General features: G+C 54.0%; 16 protein-coding genes across 16 annotated transcripts; 7 read left to right on the forward strand and 9 right to left on the reverse strand.

Annotated features, from left to right (window-relative positions):
* Window positions 1–155: 155 nt before the first annotated feature.
* Window positions 156–2,051, reverse strand: MGL_1867 (uncharacterized protein; the record flags this gene model as incomplete). Its single annotated transcript, XM_001730816.1, has 1 exon — window positions 156–2,051. One exon carries the CDS (start codon window positions 2,049–2,051, stop codon window positions 156–158), a length of 1,896 nt encoding a protein of 631 aa, XP_001730868.1.
* Window positions 2,052–2,432: 381 nt separating this feature from the next.
* Window positions 2,433–2,996, forward strand: MGL_1868 (uncharacterized protein; the record flags this gene model as incomplete). The annotated part of the gene is made up of 1 exon (XM_001730817.1): window positions 2,433–2,996. The coding sequence occupies one exon, from the start codon at window positions 2,433–2,435 to the stop codon at window positions 2,994–2,996; it is 564 nt and encodes a 187-aa protein (XP_001730869.1).
* A 106-nt stretch (window positions 2,997–3,102) lies between these two features.
* On the reverse strand, window positions 3,103–5,529 carry MGL_1869 (uncharacterized protein; the record flags this gene model as incomplete). Its single annotated transcript, XM_001730818.1, has 1 exon — window positions 3,103–5,529. One exon carries the CDS (start codon window positions 5,527–5,529, stop codon window positions 3,103–3,105), a length of 2,427 nt encoding a protein of 808 aa, XP_001730870.1.
* A 384-nt stretch (window positions 5,530–5,913) lies between these two features.
* Window positions 5,914–6,396, reverse strand: MGL_1870 (uncharacterized protein; the record flags this gene model as incomplete). Its single annotated transcript, XM_001730819.1, has 1 exon — window positions 5,914–6,396. One exon carries the CDS (start codon window positions 6,394–6,396, stop codon window positions 5,914–5,916), a length of 483 nt encoding a protein of 160 aa, XP_001730871.1.
* A 986-nt stretch (window positions 6,397–7,382) lies between these two features.
* MGL_1871 (uncharacterized protein) lies at window positions 7,383–8,078 on the forward strand (the record flags this gene model as incomplete). The annotated part of the gene is made up of 1 exon (XM_001730820.1): window positions 7,383–8,078. The coding sequence occupies one exon, from the start codon at window positions 7,383–7,385 to the stop codon at window positions 8,076–8,078; it is 696 nt and encodes a 231-aa protein (XP_001730872.1).
* A 146-nt stretch (window positions 8,079–8,224) lies between these two features.
* MGL_1872 (uncharacterized protein) lies at window positions 8,225–9,352 on the reverse strand (the record flags this gene model as incomplete). The annotated part of the gene is made up of 1 exon (XM_001730821.1): window positions 8,225–9,352. The coding sequence occupies one exon, from the start codon at window positions 9,350–9,352 to the stop codon at window positions 8,225–8,227; it is 1,128 nt and encodes a 375-aa protein (XP_001730873.1).
* A 382-nt stretch (window positions 9,353–9,734) lies between these two features.
* Window positions 9,735–11,810, reverse strand: MGL_1873 (uncharacterized protein; the record flags this gene model as incomplete). The annotated part of the gene is made up of 1 exon (XM_001730822.1): window positions 9,735–11,810. One exon carries the CDS (start codon window positions 11,808–11,810, stop codon window positions 9,735–9,737), a length of 2,076 nt encoding a protein of 691 aa, XP_001730874.1.
* Window positions 11,811–12,023: 213 nt separating this feature from the next.
* MGL_1874 (uncharacterized protein) lies at window positions 12,024–13,286 on the reverse strand (the record flags this gene model as incomplete). Its single annotated transcript, XM_001730823.1, has 1 exon — window positions 12,024–13,286. The coding sequence occupies one exon, from the start codon at window positions 13,284–13,286 to the stop codon at window positions 12,024–12,026; it is 1,263 nt and encodes a 420-aa protein (XP_001730875.1).
* A 246-nt stretch (window positions 13,287–13,532) lies between these two features.
* On the reverse strand, window positions 13,533–15,318 carry MGL_1875 (uncharacterized protein; the record flags this gene model as incomplete). The annotated part of the gene is made up of 2 exons (XM_001730824.1): window positions 13,533–14,759; window positions 14,824–15,318. The coding sequence occupies 2 exons, from the start codon at window positions 15,316–15,318 to the stop codon at window positions 13,533–13,535; spliced, it is 1,722 nt and encodes a 573-aa protein (XP_001730876.1).
* Window positions 15,319–15,586: 268 nt separating this feature from the next.
* Window positions 15,587–16,282, forward strand: MGL_1876 (uncharacterized protein; the record flags this gene model as incomplete). Its single annotated transcript, XM_001730825.1, has 1 exon — window positions 15,587–16,282. The coding sequence occupies one exon, from the start codon at window positions 15,587–15,589 to the stop codon at window positions 16,280–16,282; it is 696 nt and encodes a 231-aa protein (XP_001730877.1).
* A 421-nt stretch (window positions 16,283–16,703) lies between these two features.
* On the forward strand, window positions 16,704–18,264 carry MGL_1877 (uncharacterized protein; the record flags this gene model as incomplete). Its single annotated transcript, XM_001730826.1, has 2 exons — window positions 16,704–17,624; window positions 17,701–18,264. The coding sequence occupies 2 exons, from the start codon at window positions 16,704–16,706 to the stop codon at window positions 18,262–18,264; spliced, it is 1,485 nt and encodes a 494-aa protein (XP_001730878.1).
* A 395-nt stretch (window positions 18,265–18,659) lies between these two features.
* MGL_1878 (uncharacterized protein) lies at window positions 18,660–19,586 on the reverse strand (the record flags this gene model as incomplete). The annotated part of the gene is made up of 1 exon (XM_001730827.1): window positions 18,660–19,586. One exon carries the CDS (start codon window positions 19,584–19,586, stop codon window positions 18,660–18,662), a length of 927 nt encoding a protein of 308 aa, XP_001730879.1.
* A 252-nt stretch (window positions 19,587–19,838) lies between these two features.
* On the forward strand, window positions 19,839–20,663 carry MGL_1879 (uncharacterized protein; the record flags this gene model as incomplete). The annotated part of the gene is made up of 3 exons (XM_001730828.1): window positions 19,839–19,876; window positions 19,927–20,115; window positions 20,165–20,663. The coding sequence occupies 3 exons, from the start codon at window positions 19,839–19,841 to the stop codon at window positions 20,661–20,663; spliced, it is 726 nt and encodes a 241-aa protein (XP_001730880.1).
* Window positions 20,664–21,061: 398 nt separating this feature from the next.
* Window positions 21,062–21,841, forward strand: MGL_1880 (uncharacterized protein; the record flags this gene model as incomplete). Its single annotated transcript, XM_001730829.1, has 1 exon — window positions 21,062–21,841. The coding sequence occupies one exon, from the start codon at window positions 21,062–21,064 to the stop codon at window positions 21,839–21,841; it is 780 nt and encodes a 259-aa protein (XP_001730881.1).
* Window positions 21,842–22,126: 285 nt separating this feature from the next.
* MGL_1881 (uncharacterized protein) lies at window positions 22,127–23,323 on the forward strand (the record flags this gene model as incomplete). Its single annotated transcript, XM_001730830.1, has 1 exon — window positions 22,127–23,323. The coding sequence occupies one exon, from the start codon at window positions 22,127–22,129 to the stop codon at window positions 23,321–23,323; it is 1,197 nt and encodes a 398-aa protein (XP_001730882.1).
* Window positions 23,324–23,470: 147 nt separating this feature from the next.
* MGL_1882 (uncharacterized protein) lies at window positions 23,471–25,513 on the reverse strand (the record flags this gene model as incomplete). Its single annotated transcript, XM_001730831.1, has 1 exon — window positions 23,471–25,513. One exon carries the CDS (start codon window positions 25,511–25,513, stop codon window positions 23,471–23,473), a length of 2,043 nt encoding a protein of 680 aa, XP_001730883.1.
* Window positions 25,514–25,527: the final 14 nt, after the last annotated feature.

Raw genomic sequence — 25,527 nt, forward strand, 5'->3', positions numbered from 1 at the left:
GAACATGTGTGAACGATACCCTATTGATGCACCCATGTCGTGCATTCAGCAGCACATCCAATCCATGATGCGAGGCTTGCCACCCAGCCGTGAGACGCGTGCCCTGCACGATGCACTACGAGAGGCAGGCGACGTGCAAACGATGCTGCATCTAGCTAGGTCGTCCTCTGTACTTCAGCTGCAAGCAGGTGCTGTGCATAAGGATGATCCAAAATAGCTGGGCGATTCTGCTTGAAAGATTCGACAGCGCTAGGTTCCTGCTCATGCAGCTGCTCCCACTTTCGAGCGAGTGTGCAGATAGCATCCTTGCGCAGTCCAATTGCATCATGACGCAGCTTGTCGATTTCTGGCTCAAACGTCACCAGACATACGTATATCAATTTCCAAGCATACTCCAGTGCCGGGACGGATGATGCAATGCGAACGCCTGATGACGGGCGTGACTGCGCGTGTCGCGGTGGCCACGCACATGGCTCCCAGGTAACCCGCAATGGCTCCGTGGGCGACACGTGATCAAAGCCGATAGCTACTTCTTCCTCTTCGAGGCCAAACCATGCGATGCGCTGGAGCCAGTGCTCGAGCTTGTACACAGGCGCTGTGGGAGTGCGCCGTGGGAGGCGTGGCAGCTCCAGGATGGTAGTGTGCACCACCGGCTCCTGTGATGCAATAGGCCCAAGACGTGAAGACGATGTCTCTTGCACCGTGTCACTAGGAGTGGCAGTGGCAGTCGCTCGTGGTGCGGCCGAGGGTGTTGGTGCAGGTGGCTCTGTGGGCGCCCGCTCAGAGAGCCGGCGCTTCATATGAAAAAGGCCTGCAATAGACAGGAAAGCAACGAACAAGGCGCCCATGATACGTGGGTATAGTACGACGTAGTCAAGAAAAAACATGAGTACGGTCATGCCAATGCGCCAAGTCAAGCTCAGAAGGTAGCGAGCTAACGACATCCAGTCTTCATATGTGATTCGGGCTTGTTGCTGTTGTTGCTGCTGTTGTTGCCGCGGCGGGTGCGCTAGTTCGGATTCAGAGGATGCGCGTGTCGCACTCGATACCGCAGTTCTTTGTTCAATACTATAGGCATAGAACTGGACATACAGTTTCATGAGTGCATGGATCCGCTTGTCCAATGTTGAAAGAAGCTCCATCACGGAGCGCGGTGGTATCGGTTTGTTCGTGCACAGTAAGAAAGGAAGACCCTCTATCCATACGGGTTCATAATATTGTTGAGTTGTGTGCGCGTCATTCTGGCAGGCTCGATCACATTCGGCAAAGAGGGATGTCCACTGCATGACATACGAGTCCACTATTTTGATTGCTTCAGTCTGCATCTGTGCGTCTGTACGCAGCATTGAGGCATGATCACCCGCGTGTACCTCGATCGGGAGCCTGGCCTCGGCGCTCGGGTCCAACGTTTGCTGTATCTTGTGCATGAACGTGCAGTAAGATGCGTATGTAATGTACAGCGCCAATAGCATGCTCTTATGCTCGTGCCTGGGAAGCTCCATGAGCCGCTGCATACATGGATCAGGGTGTGTTACCTGTGACATACGTGCAGATGCTGGAGTATGCGTGAGCGGTGACGTTGTTGGTTTTGGAGGAAATGGTGAAGAGGAGGCATCTGTCGAGGAGGAGGAAGAAGATGAGGAAGATGAAGGCAAAGATGAAGACAAGGAAGGTGCACGGTTCTTTGCGTCATGTTGCACGGTCGAAGATGAAGGCAGCTCAGGAGGCGAATATGGTGTCCAGGCCTCTGGCTGCACGACGATATGAATGACCACGGGCTGTGATTCACCCAGCTGAAGTACCTCAAGCTTTGAATCATTAGAAAGGATTGAACCGCGATAAATACATCGGATCGCATGGGGTTGAGGCCATCCGTCGGCAGCGCATTTGGTATGGCGCACGTGCTCAGAAATTTTGCGCTTGACATCTTCCACTGTCATGGAAGTATCAGCCTCTACGAGTGCATTTGCATGAAAAGAGGTATTTCGCACGTCAAGCAACATGTGCTTTGGACTGTTGGACGGAACCACGGACGGCGGGTCCCCGGACATGGTGGTAATCGATGTTGATGATGTCGTTTGCGAAACAATGGAGGGTGTAGAAGGATTTAAGCGTGTCTAGTTCAATGCGGAGTCGCGGGTCCGCCACCACAAGTCCACGTGGTCATCTCCACGCTTTTATCACACAGATCAAGTCGTGACACACGCACGTATCGACTTTCGGACAAGCGCTTGCGTGGCACGAGATTCACGCGCTGCGTCTGAAGGCGTTGTGCGAAAAGTGTGAGCGGCACTATTTGCAGCACGAATCTGGCAAAGGATCGGCATGAACGTATATGAAGTACGTGAGGGAATGCAGTTCCGAGTTTGCGTGTCTAATGACAGGAACAAAAATTATACCATACAAGTCAGGATCGCGAGCGGTACGAGACGATGGCGACCTTGTTCAGTCTCATCACATGCCTGGACTACTTGGAACGTGCTTATGTGCGTGGGGCGGTGCATGAAGAAGCATACGCGACGCAATGCTCGCGACTCTTGGGGCAGTATAAGACTGTGATCAAGCTGATCACGGACCCAAGTCAGCCTCCTGCCTATCGGTTCCACGATGTGCATGCATTTATGCAGCACTTCCACATGGATCACCCAGCGGCAGCACACCGACTCGCACTTGGCATTCCTGCGACGATCGAGCACGGAGGTAATGAAACTACGGGCCCAGCATCTCAGGGCGTAGGGGCGCAAATTGTCGCCGAGACAACACAAAACTTTATCACATTGATGGACGCGCTCAAGCTCCAAATGCGAGCGAAAGATCAACTGCACCCTCTATTGAGTGATGTGCTGAGTGCATACACGAAAGCAGGCACGAACTCGGGCGAGTCGCGTGAGAAGCTTCTTGAATGGTGCGTAGGCACATGCAGCTGCTCGATGTGTGACGATCGACTCACACACCATATACAGGCTCATTCGGTTAAATCGACTCAGTGCGAGTGAAGAGGTGGATGAATCGCAAGCGCGCGAAATGTTGTTTGACGTTGAGCAGGCATACACGGCATGGTTCAAAGGTCTATCGTAAGGGGATGAATGGGTCCGAGGTATTTTACGAAGAGCCAAGGGGGATCATGGACGTAAGGAAAATGCCACTCAGTGGCAGCACGATATTATCATTCTGCTCAGACAAGCCCTCAACCATTGCGAGCAAGACCATGACCACGGTAAAGGGAACCATGCGGAATGCCTCGACAAGGCCAAATATACGCAGGAATGTAACAGATGTTATCATGCTCGCGACAAAGCCAAACGTGCCTTCGACTGTCTTATTGGAAAGTGGCCAATGGATACGTCCGTACTGCCGGCCAACAATGGACGCGACAGCGTCGCCGACGCCCAGCGCTAGGACGCCCAGCTGTTGTGTGATGCGACTCTGACTCTCGACCCACAGTCCTGCCGCGCAGCCAGACAGGAGGTATCCATGGCTCAGGATCACCAGCCCACTGTCTTTGCTGTCGAGGAACTGACTCAAGAAGAAGTGCAGCGTCGCTCCCACAGGGTACACGGCACAGTACCGCAGGTATTCACAGAGAACAAATACAGCCAGCGCTCCACTGAAGGCAAGGTGCATGAACGCCGGATCCCATGCGATGCCCGGCACAAATAGTAGGACAGCTAGTGCATGGAAGAACTTTCGTCGCCCATTGACACTCACAGCGACACGTGGTCCAAGAGACGTGCTCTCCTCCTGCTCACCACGCTCTGAAAACTGCGTTGCAGCCAGCGTACTAGCACGCTCAGTCGCAGTGAGTGCAGTGCGTCCATGCATGGACATTTGGGAGATGCGTCCATGGCTGCTGCCAGCGCCGGCGCCACTGCCGCCGATAGCACTACTGCCAACGCTGCTGATGCCACTGGCAACGCCGCTCGCATTGCTAGTGCCGCTTCCACTGTTGGGCCGATATCGAGGCTGTTTCTTGACCTGATCTCCCACCGTTGCATATTGCCACATGCGATTGACCATGAGCTGGATGCTCAGCAACGCAATGTTGCATAGCGCGCCCCAGTACGCAAGAAGTGCGAAACGGAACCACCAGTACGGTCCTTGCAGCATGAAGCGTGCCAAGTAGAACCAGGCACTGCGCTTGCGCAGCTGCCAACCAAGCCATGGGGCTAGCACACCTAGCACAAGAGCAAGCGAAAACACAAAGAATGCGAGTGCGAGGAGTCGGCGATGCAAGTTGCGCTTCAGCGGCCAGCGCAGGCGATGCGTCGGTCGCTGGGCCAAGTTGCGCGATAGGACAAGCAACGGGCTCAAGACATAACCTATTAGGAACATACCGACAATAAGAGCCAGCTGACAGTACATAATGGCCGATGGCTCACGGAAGAAATACTTCGCGTACGGTGGCACAAGACGGGCCATAGTGACGATCACAGCTTCGTGGAACAAGGCTGTGCCAACAGCACAGATGATACTGAGCTCGCCCAACGTACAGTTCTGACGCGCTACGCGCGTCACCATATACAGCTGATTCTGGAATAGGAGTGCAGTCGTGAATGTCATCCATGTGGGCATGCTTGCTAGTAGCCAATGGGCATGACCCGTCGCACGGCATACAATCTGCACACTCATGCAGACACTGCTGAGGATCAATGCAAAAGCATGGAAGATGAGGAAGGATTTGCCTGGCGGCAGGCTCTTCCAGTGATGTGCGCGGCGCTTGCAGTACGCTCGCACACACGACGAAACACATATATGGATACCAAGGATCAGCGCGCACAGTACATGCAGATCAAGCAACGTGCTGCGTCCTTGCACAGGATCAGTCTGCTCAGGCAGTCGCTCGACACGCCAAGCTCCCTTCATGCCCAGGCCCATGCGTGGTGGGGCCAGGGGGCCTGGTGGCTGCGTGGTGGGAGCGACGTCCAGTAGCTGCGCACATGCGACCAAAGGCAGAAGAAACACGTACAAGGGATCGCTTGGATCGGCTTTTCGTAAGTATGTCACGCGCGTCACCCAGATGGTACATGCGTGTTGTAGGTGTAGGAAAAAACACACAAGTAGGACCATGCCCACAACCAGCATCTCGAATGCCTTGTCCCGTACGTCCGGCGTACTTCGCAAGAGACGTCCAAGCACGACCATCCATGCAGTAACAAACAATGCGCATTCCAACAAGGGTCGGATGATCGATGTAGGGGCTGGCGATGGCCGCGACGTCGCCGGCACGGAGCGCGTGCGACTTGAGCCGCGCGTGCGCCGCTTGCCTTGAATGAATGATGTATCTTCAGAGTCCACGTCCATGTGGTGTAGTGCATGCGTGGGTCCATGCTGACCACGAGGACGTGCCTGGATGAGCGTTTCTGAGCTCGCTTCATCGTCGTAATGGTCGCTGTCGCCTGGCAGTACATGTGCGCCGCGGGCTGGCATGAGTGGAATGCCCTGGGAATTTACGCGTGTCGACGAGCGAATTCGATGGTATGGACTCCTTGCGCCGACTGTAGACGCATCGGAATCGCTTGCTTTGGTCATCCCAGCGTGCAGGCGGCCAGGGAGATGCGAAGGGGGGATGAGAGGGTGGGCGGGGACAGGAAGAGGAACGAGTGTTAAATTATCGGGCTTCGAATATGTTTCCGAAATTCGCACTGGCTCTAGACGTGCCGTTCGTCCGACAAGGGTTTATTTGTGACTTGACCGATGAAATTCTCAGCTAATTTGTACTATACGGTGAATTGTCAGAAGTATTCTGATGTCTCTATCAAGTCCCTTGACACTGACATGTTACTGGTCTTTGCATTGAGGGCGAAGTCACGGATAAGATAGTTAGAAAAGAGTTCTACCGATACAAATAGATGCATAAAACATCTGAAAGGAAAAAAAAAAAATGAAAATAAAATAAAAACAAGAAGATCTAGCCTAGTAGCGCATACGCTTTGGCGCGCGATCTTCGTAAGAACGTGCAGGACCCGGTGCGCCGTACGATAAAGATCCAGATGCATCATGGAGTCCATCTCGATCGCGGTAGCTATGATCGCGAGGCCGACTGAAGCGGTCGCCGCCGCGATCACGGAAGCTGCTTCCGCGGTCGCGGAATCCACCGCCCGCGCCGCCACGGCCACCACCTCGAAACCCGCCGCGTCCACCACGGAAGCCACCACCACGGCCGCCGCCGCCGCCGCCGCCGGCAGGGCCAAATCCACCACGACCACCCACAACGCCACGGAAAGAATCAGGCCGGACTTTTTGTTTCGGCTTGCGCGATTGGCCGCCCAAGCCACCACCGAGCCTTGCTGGCTTCCAGTCAGGCACTGTGCGGCCGCGCTCGACATCGACAAGGATGCGGCGTCCATCAATACGCACACCTTCTGACCGTGCATATGCAGCTACAAGTAAGTCCATGTACCAGGTGAAACAAAAAAAAAGGCAAGTTGAAATACGTACTGCGTTGATCGCGTTCTCGATCAAAGAGGAGAAACGCATATCCACGGCTCTTGCCGTCAGGTCCACGCACTAGATGGATGTCTTCAATGCGCCCGTACCGCTCAAACTCACGCGCCAACTCGCGCTCCGTGGTATCGTACGACAGGCGCGCGACAAACAGGGTTCTGTATGGGTCGCCTGCAGCATGGGTATTTTCATGGGGCCGGTACGTGTCCAACATACGCTGGCGCGTATCTGCGCGTTCCTTTGCGCGCTCTTCTCGACGCACTTCCGTCTGTGTGACGATCGCATCTGTCTCATCAGCAGCGTCGGTGGGATGTTGGCTGATCTCTTGTCTTGCTCGTTCGAGAAACGCCGCCATGCCCTCCAAGGGTCGAATCTTGCGCTGCTCAACCTGCTTTGCGGTGCGGGGAGCTGGCCGTGCATTGGGATCTTTGTCTCCCGGCAACGGGCGCAGGTATTCAGGCGGCGGCCGAGGAGCAAAGAGGCGCAGGAGCTGGGGTGGTAACAAGTGTGTCATCGTAATGCGAGCACGCGTAGCTAGTGGAGCCACAAAACTCAAGCGCTTGCAAGATCACGCGCTCAAACACACACGCTCACGAAAGAGAGAGAAAGACCAGCTATGTCGTTCGGAAATGCGCTCGCAACGACACAGCGTCTGCTTCCAGAGGCTGCCGTGGGGGAGAGAGAGGGACGTCACAGAGCTCTCTAAGTCTGCCGAGCGAAGGATGTCGATAACAAGGGCCGCCGCACACATCCACACGAGCGAAACACGAAGCGAGGTTCACTCGGCCGAGTAAGCAAGTGGCGCCTGGCCAAGTGATCGGTGAGGAGGGGAGGAAGGAAGGGATGACGACAACGACGCGTGGAGCTCTGTTGTCCGTCTTTCTGGACGATCGAAGCGACACACAGACTCACTTTCCGGGCACGGTCGTTTGAGTACCATGGCGTCGCAGGGAACAGGCTACGACCTGTCTGCAAGCACATATTCGCCAGATGGGCGCATCTTCCAAATTGAGTATGCGACCAAAGCGGTGGAAAATGCCGGCACAGCCATCGGTGTGCGGACAAAAGATGGCGTCGTGCTGGGCGTTGAGAACCTGATTCACTCCAAGCTACTCGTCCCTGGTTCGAACAAGCGAATTTTTGGCGTAGACAAGCACATCGCCTTGACGTCAGCTGGTCTTACCGCCGATGGCAAGCACTTGGCTGGGCGTGCGCGTGAAGAAGCCGCGAACTTTTTCGACAACTACAAGCAAAAGACACCTGTCAAGTCGCTCGCAGAGCGGATTGCACTGTACATGCAGGCATTTACACTGTACTCATCTGTGCGCCCATTTGGCGCCGCTGCGATCCTTGGTGGCGTCGACGAAATGCACGGTCCACAGCTCTTTCTCGTGGAGCCGTCCGGCATGTTTTGGGGTTACCACGGCTGTGCCGTAGGTAAAGGCAAGCAATTTGCAAAGACTGAGATCGAGAAACTTGAACTTGACCAGATGTCCATGGAAGAGGCCGTCATTGAGGTCGCGCGCATGTACGTATCGTTCCGCCCACTTCCCTCCTTCACGCGCCCTTCCCTTTCTCCCCTTTACTTCCGCATGGATACTGACAGCGCGCTACAGCATCTACAAAGCACATGACGATGCCAAGGACAAGGACTTTGAGCTTGAGCTCTCGTGGATTGGCCCAGATGGCCGGCATACGGCCGTGCCTGCCTCGCTGCGCGACGAGGCTGTTCGCAAGGCGCTTCAGTCGCTCGAGGAAGACATGGAAGACTAAAGGACATCTAGCGTTGGATTCTTTGCATGATAGCTAGCAGAAGGCTCAATCCGAGCTGTGTGTATACGAGAAGCAGCTCTAGACACGTGGCCACTACCACGTCCATGTGCCATAGAGCGACGGTTGGCATCGTTATCGTAACGACGTGTACATCCCAAGCCCACCGCTGATGCGGCGCAGCGATGTGCGTGACGTCATTCGTAGGGGTATATTGGGCGAGCAACGAGTGCATACCTCTGAGTACAAACGCTGGGTACCAACGAAGCACGGCATTGGCTCGCTCTTGTCCAGCTAGCGACTCGGTTTCATGCAGCGCATTCGACACTATGTCTCGTGCGCGTGTCATGAGCTGACCATAGATCCCAGGGGACATGCGAGTATTTCGAGATAACCAGGGCGCGTGGAACTCGATCAACACGCGCCACGTCCACAACCATGGGCGAAACAGACTCATTGCACGTGCATGGTGCACGACGACCGGCGAGCTAGCGCCGCTGCGTGCCTGGTACGTAACCAACTCCTGCACTGGCTCTCGATTCCATCGTGCACTGGCTCCTTCAATCTGCGACTGCAGCTGTTGAATGAACGAGTCCATGTACTGCCGCGTCTCAGCCATATGCCCGTGCAGATTCGGCCGTCGAGCCGTGCGCGTCTCGTATTGGTACGGGCGTGCGGTCTCATGACGAAGAAAGGTGCGCTCATCAAAACATACGCGCTTGTTCTCTTTGGAGGGATCTGTCGCTTGTGTGGGTGACACGTCATCAGGAAGTCCAGTCGCTGCCATCCCTGCGTCCATGTGCAGTCGCTGCTGCTGTGCATCATGCTCCAGCGACGCATGCAAGAGTTTCTCGACATGTTCCAACTTGTCCGAGCTACCAGCTGGTGTTACTTGTGAACTTGGCCCTGGCTCGCTCGTGCTTGGCTCGGTGTTTGTGTGCGGATAAGAAGATTTGGCCAAGTCTGGTGACAAAGCCTGACGACCCATGTCCGGCTCTGCTACCACATTTGACGACAAAGGCGCAACTGGGTGCTGCACAAGTCGAAGGAGATCAGGTTGACGTCGTGGCGACATAGAAGGCGACATGGACCGCGCAGATCTTGTCGACTTGACTGAGGGTGAGGTCGGCTCTATCATCGTGTCGTTGGTGAGCTGAGCAGAAACAGGCCGCTGCTGGTGACGCTGCTGCTGTTGCTTACCACACGCACGGATGCACGCACTCACACGTACGCACTTCTACTCACACGCGCAAGCAAGAGTTGGGGAAGAAAGAGTGTGTGTACGAACAATGGAAGAATTCCCTGGCGCCCACATAAAGAGTGTGCACTTGCAACGTCGGGTCCACTAACGAGATTGGATGTGTCCTTACTCATTGCTACATGCGGATGGATATATGCAAGGCCCGATGCCGGCGCGTGCGTGCGCATCGCCGCCTCCGGCCAAATAAACGTGTAGTGGAGGAAGCTCGCGAGAGAAATACGATCAAAATCGAGCGCGCTCTGCGAGGAGGGTAAGACGCTTAGAAAGTAATGCATTGTGCGGCCCATGCGCGCGCATGTCTTCCATGAGGCACAGACGCCGTGTGAACGTCATGGTCGGCATGCTCGTGGTTAGTGCCGTCGGCACTATCGGTGCTGTTGATATCATTTGTCGTTGTGTCGTTGTGGTGCTGCTCTGAGTTGGCAAGTCGGCTTTCATCCAATTGTTGGCCGCCACGGATCTCAGCACGTTCCACAGGCACAACGCCCATCCATTCCCACACACGTTGCCATTCACCATGCCACTGTGCTTGACGTGTGCGTACATTTGCATTGCGCTCGACAACTTTGGCCACATGCTGCCAGAGCTGGCGCCGCACCTGAGGATTGGGCTCCGCTTGCAGGATCGTGTCGCGGAGATGTGGCACAGGAATGCCACGTGGTACGACACGGCTCGAGCCCGCCTCCATGGCCGCCATGTGAGCAAGCACCTGTTTCTGCAGCTGCTCAAACACCCGTTGAGTATGCGTCGATACCACATGCTGACGGATCCGTGAACGCTGCACACGGCGCGAGAGAGTGAATGTGCCCACGAGAGCAAGGAACGTGCATAACAGCGCAAGGCGGTGGCGCCATGCCCAGTCAAGTACGTATAAGCGCAGCCGACATGTCACCGGCATGGTCTTGCGTGGCGACACGAGCCATCGATCAACGACCGATCCATGCCGAATCGATCTTGCATCCTTGTTTTGCACAATAGCCTGCATGTCGGCGTGTGCATGCTCAAGAAGCCCGTCGATTACCATGCGCCATAGAACGTCATACGTATGCGCGTCGACCGTGTCCACCGTACGCGCTTGCAGAAGCGTCTTCACTTCGGTTTCTGGCAAGGCATACATACCCAATGGTGCTTCGACTGGTGCATTCTCATGTGCCTGTTGCCGGCCGCACCGAACCTGTCCATGGAAGTGCGCTAGATAGTCGACGAGAGCATCGGCCAATTCGGAAGCCAGCACGAGCTTGTATGTGTCAGGTACACAGCGCCTGGCGCGCCATCCTAGGGGCACGAGCTGTGCAAGGAGGGGGATCTGAGCTAAAGCTGGCTCTTCTATCGTGTAGTCAGACGAATCGCATGCAACAAGTTGGCCGCCAACACAAACCCCATGTTCTGGGCATGGCGTGCACACTGGTGTGACGACCACCTGCAGCGCTTGCCATACATTGGTGGGTCGCTCAGGCACCGGTGGCTGTGTGCCTGAGAGGCAGTACCCTTCCAATCGCGATTGCCAGCAGAACCAAATCCATGCAAGTACACTGAACCAGGCAGTCCAACGGACCAGTGTCGCCCGCCAGTGTATGCGGATTTGCTGCGTGATCGACAGTGACTGATTTTCCTTTGGCAAGAGCGGGAACCCATGTGTTGGTCCATCGGCAGATTGGTCAGCAGAGTCACTGTCAGACATCTCGATTGCTTGGCCAGGCACATGTAGCTCGTGCGACGCAGCCATGGCTATTTGGCGCACCTTGTCTGGCGTGCGGGTATATGGAGATGTTGTGTGTGGCATGTGGCTCATCGCCTTCGACACGGGCGTCGACTTGGCTTTCGCCGACGATGTGGGCGTCAGGGGTTTTGCCACTGGCGTCGATAAACGCTGGGCTTTTTTCCGTGATGGCGTGGGGGTCACAGCAGGACGTTGAAATGGGTTTTCGTCAGAAAATCGGATATCCATGCTGGCCGGTGGCGATGCTTTCAAAGAGGCGCCTGGCTGTTCTTGTGAGACGAAGCGCATACCTGGCGTTCCAATTCCCATTGACGGAGGGGTGCTTTCTTTCTTTGGTTGTGTAGACAACGCAGACGATGCCGCTGATGGGTGAGTTGCTGGCATTGCTGGCATTGCTGGCGTTGCTGGCGTCACTGGCGCTGCTTCTGGTACAGCTTGCATGCTCTCCGCTTTCACAAGATGAGGCCGCACATGCTCTTCAAAGGCAGCTACAAGTGCAGCTTTGCGTGCATGCCCCGGCATCATGATGCCATGTGCTTGCAAGATTGTGCGCAGCTGTGCAACTCGCAGTGTGGATGCATCCACATCAGGAGCGACATCGAACGGCATCGACATCTACGCTGCCGGTGACAAACGCTGCACACACTATTGAGGTGATTTTCTCGCGAGATTAGCGCTGAAGAGAAGCCAGTCAAGCCCGTCGGCGCACTTGAAGACGTTTTGTAAGGGGGCTGGGCTGACGAGCCGCTGGGTGGCTGAGGTCGTCTAGCACATAAGGATTTAATTACATTGAAACGAGTGGCTATGGAGGCGTGTATGCAAGGTGAATTAGGATATCTTGGCATTGGGTGGGGCGTACAGAGGGGACGCAGGAACCGATTCATTCGGTATCTCGTGAACAGGAAGAGACGTTGATGGAAATGACGTCAAGGCCAGCCCATGTGGCCGGACAAGGGCGAAGGATGTAAACGTTGGGCGGCCCAGCACTTGGAGCGCGTTCCGCGATGGGTTTTTGTGCTGGAAGGGAGCGCGCGTCCGCCGCATCTGTCTTGTGCGATTGCGCGACAAAGACGGCGGCTCGAATGCCGTCAGTGGCGTAGCAAACTCCTTGGGTACGACAACGTTCCGAATCTTAGCAGAGCAAGCTGCCATGCCTCGTACACACGCACCACTGTCGAATAGATCAGTCGAGTACGGGCGATGAACGTCATATAGTCGGGATGTAGACTCGAGTCGGATTTGCTCGACCGTGGTGCGATTCTGATGCAGAAGCCATGTATGATATGTCCATAAGCACACCACAGGGATCGACCATACCGTAGCGAGAAAGAAAAACACGGCACTTTCCGGCGTCTTTTTCAGCGCGTGCACGAACCCACGCGTCGTTTTGTTCCCGTCAGCTCGTACCTGAGCCACTGTTGTCGGAGCTGCAATATAATACAGTTTTAGTATACAGCCGACAACCCCAACGAGCAACATGGCCATCGTATGGCACAAAAACGCATAAAATGTCGTGTAGTTTCGCCGCCCAATGCATGCATTCAAAAATATGCAGTGATGATCCAGTGTGTCGACACAGTTGTTGCATGAGCGGCAATGGCTACATCGCGGCGGGCGGTACACATGACATGTCTCACACCAGACGCTGGGTATACTGGCTATTGTGCCAAGCGATGGATCACCACCGTCGTCCACGCGCTCTAACGCAATGGAACGGTCTTTTGGTCTACTCATAGGCCCTTCAATATCGAAGGGCATGTGTGGCGACGGCGGTTCTTGCCAGTCCGGTTCGGGATCCAATTCTCGTGGCAAGATGCCCGGATCTGTCAGCGCCGTCTTCAGCATGCTTGCGACGCTATTAATCCAGAAATAGGCGAAAAGAACGACAGGTGCCACGCTCACTCCTTGCGAAAGGTAAGGTGCTTCGAATGCGATCCAGCATGCTGGACCTGCAATCAACAGCGTGCCTGTGATGCCAATAGCCCACGGCGCATCTTTTGATATCAGCAGCCTGCCATTCCAAAAATACAGCGTATTGCTGGGAGACGATGCGCGGCTTGTCCCACGCCCGACTTGGGGACGAGCGGACATCGTCCGTAGGGCACGAATCGAAGAACGGCTCACTGGCCTTTTTTTTCTCATCCAACGTTGCGTGCCTATATAACCCTTCCTCTCTCTCCAATGGCAACGCTCCAGTGCGCACATACTCGTGGTGGCGCTTGCCTCCTCCACACATACACCCTTCATTCCCACTCCTACTATGCCTCCTTCGCGCGTCGCGTCTCCGCAATGGAGGCGTGCTCACTCGACGGTTGTCTGACTTGTGCCACTGGGACGCTAAATAACCTGTGAATCAGCTACGATGCGGGCCTTATTATGCTTGGCTTTTCCACCGCCATGCCGCCGGCCTATTTTGGTCGCCTGCGACTTGCGTCCATGATGCTTGAACGATCGGCGCTGTGCCTGTGCACGCGACGCAGCTGTGCGTGAACTAACATACGACATGTCCACCTGGCCGGGCTGCATGTCATGTTTGCGTCTTATGGATTCCATTTTCCCTTTCTTTATCGCACCCATACCTCCAACGGAATCAACAGTGACATCCGCTTCGTCATCAACATCGTCCTCATCGCTCTCCTCCTCTTCTTCGTCTTCTTCTTCAACTTGACCGTCGTCTTCGTCATGAGTACGATCGCCATCAGAACGGCCCTCATCCCATTCGACGCCACTATTTTCGGCCTCACTCTCGGCAATGTGCATACTTGCGAGGTGCATCTCCAGGATCGCATCTGCGTCTGAGCTTTTGCCAAATCCACTAGCACGTGTGAGAGCATCCAGTCGGTCAACCTTTTCGTCCCGCATCGCTTCCATAACCTGCGAGTAGGTTGGATACTCCTCCGATTCGAAGCGGAAACGTTTCCGGAAAAAGCGCCGAACACAGTCAACATCACGCTCGAAGAAGTAGGCGGCATTCGGGTGCTCAATGCTTACCATTTGAGGAAAGTCAATCAACACCGGCTCTACACGAATGCCTTCACCCAGATCAATTACTTGTTGCGTATCCACTGAGATGTCGCTGATATCCTCGTCCTCATCCTCGTCCTCGTCTCCGTCTTCATCCGAGTACGTCTTTGGCACATCAACTGCATCTTTTTTTTCTTCATCGTCATTCGCTCTAGGGGGTCCTTGCACAACTCTTGCAAAACCCTTGCCGTGCTCTACAATTGCATCTTCGGCACTGAAATCTGACTCGTTTTCCGCATCGCTTTGATCTGCACGCTCTATACGTTGATGCTTCGGAATCATGTCGTTCTCTTCAGTGTTGTCTTCATCATCCCGAATTTCTTTCACAAGCAAGTTGAATTCATTAAAGTCGCCGTGTATCAGCCCCGCCCGTGCAAGGCGCACAATAAGCGCCATGAGAGCCGAGTATAGGTGCCGGACTTGATCAATGGGGAGTGCGGCAATCTGCCGTAAGGGGTATGCGTCTTCATAACTCATTAGCACGGTATGCCGAGTCTGGTCTAATGGCGTGGGGACTGGAAACCCATGCGCATGTAGGATCTTTCTTGTTAGCATTTCTGTACAACATTATGTACCGTGATAATGATCAAAAACGTCAACGTACCTGCATAAACGCGTATTCCTTTTGCGCAGCCAATCGGCTCATGTACATCCAGCTCGCACTCTTTCGCTTTCCCATGTAATCACGCTTTTCCTTGATTTTTCGGAAACTGATACGACCCAAGCGGTGGATTTTTAGCACCCGACACTCGCCTTCCTCGTTCGATACGAGGTAGATGTCGCTCTCTTTGCCTACGCCGATCTGGTTGCCGACAGCATACATGGATTTTCGCTTGCTCAATGCGCGAACAGCAAGATAGTCGTACCCTCCATACGTAAGTCGAAATCCATCATACACGTTATTCTGCACACGCGCCACGAGGCGTCGCTTCAGTAAATTTGAGAGTAGTTTACTGATGCCAGCATGCCGTAGTGACGAAATCTGTGCGATGAGCGTGGTCGGTACAACCTCGTGATTCTTGGAGCCCATCTCCACGGCTGTTAAAACGCGGTACTCTTCGGGCGTGATGTACCGCACGTCTGTCGCATCTAGCTTCATGGCTCTGTCAACGCACCCTTCAAAGGACTCTGATCGAAGTGGCACGTACTACCGTCACGAAGAAGTTTTCCTCTCGGTTGGGTCCACATTTTTTTATGGAATCCACCTGTCCTGATTGGGTTTTTGATCTGGGTGGGCCTCATGCACCCATCAGACGAATGTGGAGGAACCTTTGATCGTGATGAATCAATATTCCCTCCACTTCACTAGAGAAAGGCCTACCCTCCCCACGTCACGCACTTGCTCTTTGGTGAGCCGCTTGCTGATCATGCGAATCGTCTGTCTCGTCGTGGGCTTGCTTGTTTTGAGTGCACAGATCTTGGCCAATCCAATTTCTGGGATGATCAAGACTGATCCACACAATTCTATGTATGCCCATGCAGAGCCTATGGATGATATCGTCCACCGAATGGTCTCTGAGGCTCGTGCGCATGACATTCCGCTTGGCAAGGACTTACATTCTTTGGGCAAAGTACAAAGCAACGCATGGTCATGGGAATGGTGTGATGATGTCGATGCTGAAGGTTATCTCGTACGGGTAGACTCGGTGCAACTGCAGCCTGACCCACCCGTCATGGGCCGGAATCTGACGTTCCATGGCGCTGGATCGCTGTCGGGGCGTGTCGCGCAGGGTAGCTACGTCGACGTAAATGTCTACCTTGGATTTCTTCGATTGTATGCGGAGCGCATGGATTTGTGCGATGTGCTTCGTGAGAACCATGTGGAAGTCCAGTGTCCCATGGAACCTGGACAATACAATATAACGCATGTGATTGAAATGCCCAAGACACGAGTACCACCGATTCCTTTCCGTTTCCGCGTGTTAGGCATATCGCAAGACAAGCAAACAATCGCATGTATAAACGGGCGGATTACGATGCACAATGCTATTCTCTCTTGGAGCTCGTATCCTATGCATCTGCTCCGCTCGATCGGACGCGTCATCTGGTCCCCATTCAACTAATGTACATACATTCAGCATATAGCATGACGGAGAACTTCATGTTGACGATACATCCGGACTTGCACCAGAGAATCAAGATCCAGATTATCGCGTGGCGCGGCTTAAGCTGACATGCTATTTTAACAAGGGGTGGCAGATTCCTGCCAGTGATCGCTAATCCATCCACCTACCTTCCCAACCACCCTCTCCACCCCTGATCAACGACACTCGGGGGCATGAGTGGTCTCATTGATGCACAGCGGGAGGACGATCCTGACATCTTGAAAATTCTCCTAGCGTCAGACACCCATCTTGGATACATGGAACGAGATCCAGTGCGTGGCTCTGACTCGCTACGAACCTTTGAAGAGATTCTTCAGCTCGCTCGTCAGAATCAGGTACGTACGTGCGCTTTAGGTCCTCATACACATGGTAGGTCGATATGATCCTTTTGGGTGGCGATCTCTTCCATGAGAACAAGCCATCTCGATCCACCCTGTATAGGACCATGAATCTTCTCCGTGAGTACACGTTAGGAGACGATCCTATTGCTCTTGAGCTGCTGAGTGACCCATACGCCGAAAGTCGCTCAGGCACGTCCTTTCCTTTTGTAAATTATGAAGATGCCAATCTGAACGTCAGTATACCCGTATTCTCGATCCATGGAAACCACGATGACCCGCAAGGATTAGGCCAGGATGGAAGTTTGTCGGCATTAGACATCCTGTCAGCAGCTGGACTGCTGAATTATTTTGGTCGCGTTTCCCTTCCAAGTCGAGATGCTTCTCGCAAGAGACCAGCATCGATGTCGTCGTCCTCTGGCTCAGGTATGATGGCGCTTCGACCTGTACTTTTACGCAAGGGCACTACGCGGCTTGCTTTGTACGGAATGGGGAACATCAAAGATGAACGCATCTCACATGAACTGCGTGAAAGACACGTCTATATGTATCGACCCGCCGAAGCTATGGACGAGTGGTTCCAAATTCTCGTGCTGCATCAGAACCGGGCCTCACACAACCCAAAGGCGTATGTGCCCGAGTCTATGTTTGATGATTCTCTGCACTTGGTCGTATGGGGCCACGAGCACGAACAGCGTGTTTCGCCTGAAGCTGTGATGGAAAAGAACTACGTCATCTCACAGCCCGGCAGCAGCATCGCGACGAGCCTATCTCCAGGTGAGTGCGTACCAAAGAGCGTCGCAATCGCGCATGTGAAGGGGAAGGACTGCACCGTTGAGCCTATAGCTCTGCAGACCGTGCGTCCCTTTGTCATGAAAGACTTGTCTCTGCCTGCCGAGATCCGCCAAGCTGAGATCGATCCTGCAGATCGTGTTGCTGTCACAAAATTGCTTCGCAAGCATGTACGTGTTCCTGCCCCTCCCCCCTTCCTTCCCCATTTGGTCTCTCCTGGAAGTCGGCTCTGCTAACCGTGTTCAGGTGGAATTGCTCATTGCCGAGGCAGACGCCCGATGGCACGAGCGACATCAGCACTTACCAGCATCTGAGCGACCGCCTCCTATGCTGCCCCTAGTCCGCTTGCGAGTGGTATATGATACTCATCTACCTCTTGGAAACATTGCGCGGTTCGGACAAGAGTTTACGGGGCGCATAGCGAATCCGAAAGACGTGTTGCAGCTTAAGCTCCATAAAGATCGTCGAGCTCGAAACGTGCACTCTGCCGCGTCTGTGGTGCCTTTGGAGCGTGAGATGCTACCAGCAGAAAAGCTCGATCGCATAGATCTCTCGTCCCTGGTACTCGAAAATGTACGAGCTCAACAATTTGATCTTTTGAATGCTGCACAACTACAAAAAAGCGTGATGGGCTACATTGAAAAAGACGAGCGAGAAGCGATTGAGTCTTTCGTGACAGACTCACTTCGACACGTGGAACGCCAGCTTGCTGGGCAGCATATGCAAGAGATGGAGCTGCAATCTGAATTGCAGCGCATATGTGCCCAGCAAGCGGCTGGCGATGACGAGCCACATAGTCCCATGAGCTGACGCGACTCTGGTGGTCATACGTATGCGGCATTTACAAACCATGGAGTGAGCCGATGCTAAACGAACGAGATCTAGGATGCTCCCAAACAAAGCATAGCGCATCTGTCAATGTTGACATATTGACCAGGTCACGTAGAGTTGTAGCACAGGTCCCAATGTAGCCAGATCATGCCAGGCGAGCTGTTGCATGGGTGAAGCATTCTCAGATATACAGCGCTTGTTATTATATGTGACAATGCGCGTGTTTTTTTTTTTCGCATATGTTTTCCATATGAGACATTCGAACAAGATGAACGTCTTGCGTACGTGACGGCTGAAGCGACCAACAAACACGCATCAAGCTTGGTATCCAAATATGGGAGGATGCAAGACATTCACAGTCTCCCTTCAGCAAGCTAATTTTCAGCACGATCCGACAGGTTTAGAAGAAGTGTAGCAAGACATCGCTTAGTGATGTGGTCGTTCTTCAAAAGCTGCGAAAAAGTGGCGTCTCGAAGAGGCGTGGGGAGACAAGACCGCAATGCTTCACGAGCCCGGGGATTGTCACTGAGGCGCAAATAGCACCGAACGACGTGCTTGAGCAGTCGGACGGCCTGACTTTCAACGATTTGTGCTACCATATTGCTCAACACCGTTCCAACAGCGTAGAAACGCTCGTACGTCTGACAGATATAGTTCAGGCCCAAATCATCGAGCAGAATCTTTTGCACAATAAAGATGGCCACCGTCTTTGAAAGCTCCGAGCCAGTCTCCATGATACGAAGACAAAGTGGAATGATTTCAGTGGAAAGAAGAAAGGTGATCACGTCCGACTTGTCGTTCTGCTTCACAAGAGCACCGATGACACCCAGCGATGTGAGACGCAGGTACTCAAACGGACGGGACTTGGATGTTGTATTCAAAAAAGGGTACAGAAAAAGAGGAATATGGGCCTGAAGAAAGGGGCCACGCGTCTCATTGTGGCTCGCTACGCACTGAAGGAGCGCGAGTGCATTGCAGACGCGGTTCGACGCGTGAGCCGTCAAGACAGGCGGCGAAAGCAGCGGGTACACAGAGATGATTTCCTGCAATAGTGAGGGCATAACACCAAAGCTATTCCAAAGCACAAGGGCCAAATCTTCGTACTGCTCGCGCTTCTTGCTTAGTTCCAGCAGGGCATGCTCACGCTGCACAGAACTGCCTGGTAATGCGTGTGCATTCGCTGACATCATGTCCATAGGATCTGGTCGTTGGCAGAATTGCGAAATTAAGTGATGCAGATCAAGAGCCGTCATGGCATCGGCACCCTGCACCATGGTGGACTGCATGTGTGCATCTCCCATCATGCAAGTGCTGTACACGCGGCTGACGTCGTTGGATCTGACCGAGTCTCTCACGCCGCGTGCATCGACGACGGCGGGGGTACTCAGGACGTAGCTGACTAAACACGAGCGCCGCCTCCGCTCCACCGCTGTTGGTTTGATAATGGGCCGACCGCATTCATTCGAGCTGGCGAACGGTCTAGCGCCCACGCGTACAACTTGTTGCAGTGACGCCGGAAATTACTGCCTCTTGAGTGGTAAAGTTGCTCTGACATGTACAACGGCATTGGACTGCAGACAGCGCGCGGAAGGTATGTTGGAATGGACCCTGTAAGAAGGGATGGTCGGCTCACACGTACAGTGGCACGAACGGCTATGTCCAGCGAAACCTGTCCCATCTCAGGCCGCGTGATCCTATCGCACCACGCGTCGATGACGATGTGCGAAAGTTTGAGCATGTGAAGCCAGATGCATCGATCCTAGATCATGAACGTCGGAGAAAAATCGAGATCCAGTGTATCGAGTTTCAGGATGAATTGGAGGAAAAAGGGTTCGTAGGCCACTGCTTTATGCGCTGTTGTACTCACGCGATTCGTTAGACTACCAGAAGAGGAAATTCAGGCACGAGTAGCATCTCTACGCCAAGGTCTACGTGCAAGATTGGAGCGAGCTCCTACATCATACAGCCAGCCAACGCATGCAGAAGTCAAGGGGCTGCGGCCCTCGGACACCCATGCGCGAAGTGCAGCGAAAGAGCGCGAGTCAAGCAAGATGCAACGTGCACTGCACGTTCGTCCCGATTATGAAGAAGGGCAGGCGTTCGATCCTGTTCTCCAGGAACGACGCAAGCAAGAACGCATAGAGGAGCGTGAGAGAAGGCGAGAAAGCGCTGTGCTGCCAGACTCCCGAGGCTCTAGCAGATGGGATCGTGTCGACCGTGATATGCCGGCTCGAGGTGCTCGCCGTTCACGCTCACGCTCACGCTCGCCCTCGCCTGCAAGACGCTCCCACGTATCGTATGAAGATGCCCACGTGCCACCATCCGGCAAAAATTTACGCACACCGTCACCACCACCCACACATACCACTGACCCCTAATGCATCGAGTATATACGCATCATACGCTTACTTCAGACCATACTTGATTCTATACATTCCGTCTCGGTCCATACAACTGCATGCTCCTCGCGCTTCTGGTGCTTGTAGGGATACCATTCCAAGATGACCCACGTGACTCACGCAAGAGTGACGTGGAGCAGCGATGTGGTGTGGATTTGGGTTTGGGTCTGGGTTCGTGACCACGTGGTCAGGCCCGTGCACGCTGGGATAAATCCCGGCGGCTATTATGCACTATGCATGAAGCAGGCGGCCTGACCGCTTCAGAACGTGGGATGATTTCTTGGGTGGGGGGGGGCAGACGATTCGTTATTTTCCACTCGCACCTTCCCTTTGTCTTCCTTCCAGGACATTCAACATTTATCTCCCCTTCCTCCCAAATGAGCGGTGTGCCAAGCTTTTCTGAGCGCAAGCAGCCAGGCATTGTGTGCCTATTTGATGTTGATGGCACGCTGACGCCCGCTCGTCAGCAGGTGTCGGATGAAATGCTGAAGGTGCTCAAGGCACTTCGTGAGCAAGTGGCTATTGGCTTCGTCGGTGGCAGTGACTTGTCGAAGATTCGTGAGCAGCTGCAACTCCCGGGACATGAAGACATTCTCCAGCAGTTTGACTATGGCTTTGCTGAAAATGGCCTGACTGCGTACAGGCTCGGTGCACAGCTTCCATCGCAGTCATTCATCAACTGGCTCGGTGAAGACAAGTATAAAAAGTTTGTCAAATTTGTGCTCTCCTATATATCGCAGCTGGACATTCCCGTGATGCGGGGCACATTCATCGAGTTCCGTAAGGGTATGGTGAATGTCAGTCCTATTGGCCGCAATGCGTCGGTCGAAGAGCGTCACGAGTTTGAAAAATATGACAAGGAGCATAAAATCCGTCAAACGTTTGTGGAAGCACTGAAGAAGGAATTCCCCGATTATGGTCTGTGCTACAGCATTGGTGGTCAGATCAGCTTCGATGTGTTCCCCGCCGGTTGGGACAAGACTTTCGCTCTCACACACGTGAGTCCGGACAGCTGGAAGGAAATCCACTTCTTCGGTGACAAGACATTTGAGGGCGGGAATGACCACGAGATCTTCACACATAAAGACGTGAATGGTCACTCTGTTACGAGCCCCGAAGATACCATATCTCAGCTGCGCAACCTGTTTCTCCAATAAAGGAAATGACGAGGTAGTCGCAATGGACTAATATGCTTAGATGGATGGAACGAATCTTTTTGCGCGATCCACACGACATGCCTGCCTATGTCGTCACGCATGTAGAAAAGCTGGAACCTTACAACGGCCCCCTGGTGCTCAGTAGTTTTCTTGATTTTGCTTTTACATATGGAGGTACATTGTATTTTTGAAAATAGGCGCAGGGGCAGTTCGATGTTGTGGCATATTGCACGCAGAGAGGATGGAGGGCCCCGATTCTTCACACATGGATGTTGCACCCGTAGAATGGCCAGCTCATCGCGCAATCTGACAGCTTGGGACGTGGCCGCGCTACGAGTCTCGCAGCTCAATGCCACAGACGACATGCCGGCGCTTTCGCGTGCAGCCTCTTTGAAAAGCACGTACGGACTTCGTGCGCTGCCGATCAACCTGGGATCTCTGGAGGATTTGGGACTTAATCCGTCACAATGCAAAGAGCTTGAGGCCGACGATGTTCCCGCATCAACGAAGGATTTGCCTGCACGTAGTCCGCATGACTCAATGGACCTTTACCCGATCTCGTTTCTCCTGCGACAAGATGTGCTCATGCCATGTCCCAATCACTGGACAGGGCTTTCGAACGCGACGATCCGACTTCGCCGAGGCCGACGTGTCGTGCATGGCACCGTTGAACGGCAGTCGCCGTACTGGCATCGAATGTATACGCCGCATGCATCGGAAGCGGGCCCGCTCCGAGCCAGTATTCCACTGACCAGCGCTGATTTGGACCGCTCACACGCAGTGTACCAGCGGAGTGCGTTGACGTCTCGTGCGAACCGACGCCGCTCCCGCACAGCACACCGCAGCTTAGAGGAAGCTGCGGCGAGCAAGCGTGATGCTACCGTAGAATCGGGCGACCTGCGTCACCGATTGGAGCGTGTCGTCAAAGATGTGCTTCCCCAGACTGTCCTGTGGACCGAGGGCAATGAGCGAACTTGGCAGGAGGATCGCTATGGCTGGATTCATGCGCCGGAATCCGATGACCGGATTCCCGCGAGCACCATGCTGGAGTCACTGCACTTTTATGCGGCACAATTTTATCACGCGAATGATGCTCTTCAACCGGTCCATGCCATAGCAACGCCGTCGGATATCTCGCCTTCAGCGTGTGAGGAGATTCGCAACGCTCTCCTGAAAGAAGTGCCCGACTCCATGTTACCTGGCACGCCGCTGTGGGAGTACTGGGCTCGGCATTCGTTGGGCTGTGGCCGCTCAATGCTGCAGCGATTCGATGGCAGCGCGATCGTTGCACTGGGCTCGCTTGTTCGCGCATATACGCAGCACGTTTTGCCACGACAGGCGATGATGCAACGATCCAAAAAACAAGCACCACTGGCAGATGCACTGCGTGCAGAGCGCCGGGATCGAACGAGATGGCGCGTGTCTCGAGCGAAAAAGCACGCACATGTCCAGGCGTTTCTTAACAAGTTTCAACAGAGATGAGCTATTCTCACATTTCTTCATGACCTACAAAGTGGTTGGCTTACCTAGCTTACCTAGGAAAGAATGGTGACAAGATACATCAGCGTTTTGATGGTTGTTTTATACACACACGCACATACATATACACATACATACACATCAAAGACGCTATACAAACGACAAGGACGCTCGGGCACCATCAGACTGGACCAAAGAGTCAGCGCCATAGTCCAGAGGCGTCTTTCCTGGTTCTAGATGGACGGGCGTCTTTTCATCAGTAGGAGGCGAGGGACCACGAGCATCTGCATCATACAGCACGCGGCCGGTAAGCCACTCAGGAGCCTCGTCTTGGTGGGATGTCAAAGTCTCGAAATGCCGGCCAGCCGGCATGTTGGGCGCGGACATAGCGATGTGTGTGCCCTGCACACGCCAGGGTCCTTCAAAGTTGGAATGGAGGCGAACATGGACGTCGCCTTCGTCGCTTGACACACTCGATTTGAGCGGCACACCTGGCGTATGCGCCACATAGTTGACTGACACGGCGCCGGAATGAGTGTGGAACTGGGTCTCGACACGACGGCCTTGTTCTGTACGCAAAAAGTCGTCGTAAGGCACGTACATAAGCTGCGGCTTTTCGACAGAGACCGCAGCATCAATGGGGCCATTTTCTGACTGCATCGCAAGGGAGAAGTTCGCATGCCAGAGCGCAGGGCCCTCGATGGAGCCATCGTGCGTCTTGACGGTGGTTTTGGTGCCAAAGACTTCTGTTTGATTATGCGAGACAATGGAGCCAGTGTGAGATGCCATATGAAGGAGTGAATTCGCATACACGGTGGCATTGGGCAAGAGAGTGACGTCGCCCTTCTCTGTCCACAAATAAATGTCATTGGCCAAGAGGTTCGATGCACTTTGGACGACACCATGCACCGCACGTGCGATGATTTCTGAGCTCGCACGAAGATAGCCTGCCAAATACATGCCGCCATATCGCGTATACATGTTCAGATGGCCGAAAAAGTGTTCGTGCGCCGCGAGCTGTTGCATCTGTGCGAACTCGGCGGGCGAGAGGACCACGTCGTCGTCTTTTTGGAAGTACAACCAGGAAAAGACACTTCGCTGCTGGCCATTGGCCAGGCGCCTGATCCGCTTCGCCTCCTCGAATGCATACTGTGTCAACACATGGACGTCGCCCTCGTTCATGTCGATCGAGAGACCCGAGATGGGATGCCCCGCAGGCACCGAGACTAGGATGTCGAAGCGCAAGGGATCATGGCCAGGGCTTGAGTAGTCCGCGACAGGACGCTCGTCAGTGACGATTTCAAGCCCTTCTGAAAACAATCCGTGAGACATTTTCGCAACAAATGCATGGGCGAACAGCGGCCATGCTTGTTTGTCGTATGTGGCAATGACGTCCACGAAGATGTGATTCTGCAATGGATCAGCTTCAGGTGTCGCATGTGACACAATGTACACATTGGCCGGCGCCTTGGCGGATGGACGTGCCTGGAAGTCCGCGTCCTCATCGGCACGCTTTGTCGGGTACCAGTCCAGGGCTTCTTTCAGTACAGGGTTCACGTAGATGTAGGAGTGGTCTGTGGATTGCAGTGAGTCATTCGCGGGGAATGCCGCCATGGTAAAGTTCCAATGCTTTTGGCACGCGACGGCATCAACAAAGCGTAGTGGACGATGCGTCGAGTAGCACCGCAGGAAGCGCCAGTCGGCCCGTTGCGCTATGGTACCGTGCCCGGGACGTGGTTCCAGTGTGATGTTTTCGAGGTCATGCTGAAGACGCGATCCAAAGTCCCAGTACACCATGAGGTCTTCTTTCTTGGATTTAGGCAACGCCTCGCTGACGGCCCAGTTGGCGTAACTCAGTAAGATCCACAAGGAAAACACGATCAGAATCGTCTGGTGCATGCGGTTTTGAGGCCATAAGACACACAGCGTTGCATACACGCGGCTGACTGCTGCCTTGACTCGGTCGGATGGGCGGAACATGTCTAGAATATGACGATGCTCCCTCGCTAGCTCATACCAATACATGAGATCCCATTTAGAGCGCTGTGGCCTCATGGCTTGCTCGTACGATATAGGCGCATACAAGTAGCGCCGAGGCTGGGGCATCACATACTGCGCGTCATCATCCAACATGAATACATGGTCATCGTCAGCTCCTTCTTCCAAGAGCGGATCTGCATCTCGTTGCGTCATATTTGTGCTATAGC

Source organism: Malassezia globosa, assembly GCF_000181695.2.
Source record: "Malassezia globosa CBS 7966 chromosome Unknown mgl_sf_4.1, whole genome shotgun sequence".
Classification (NCBI taxonomy): Eukaryota; Fungi; Basidiomycota; class Malasseziomycetes; order Malasseziales; family Malasseziaceae; genus Malassezia; species Malassezia globosa.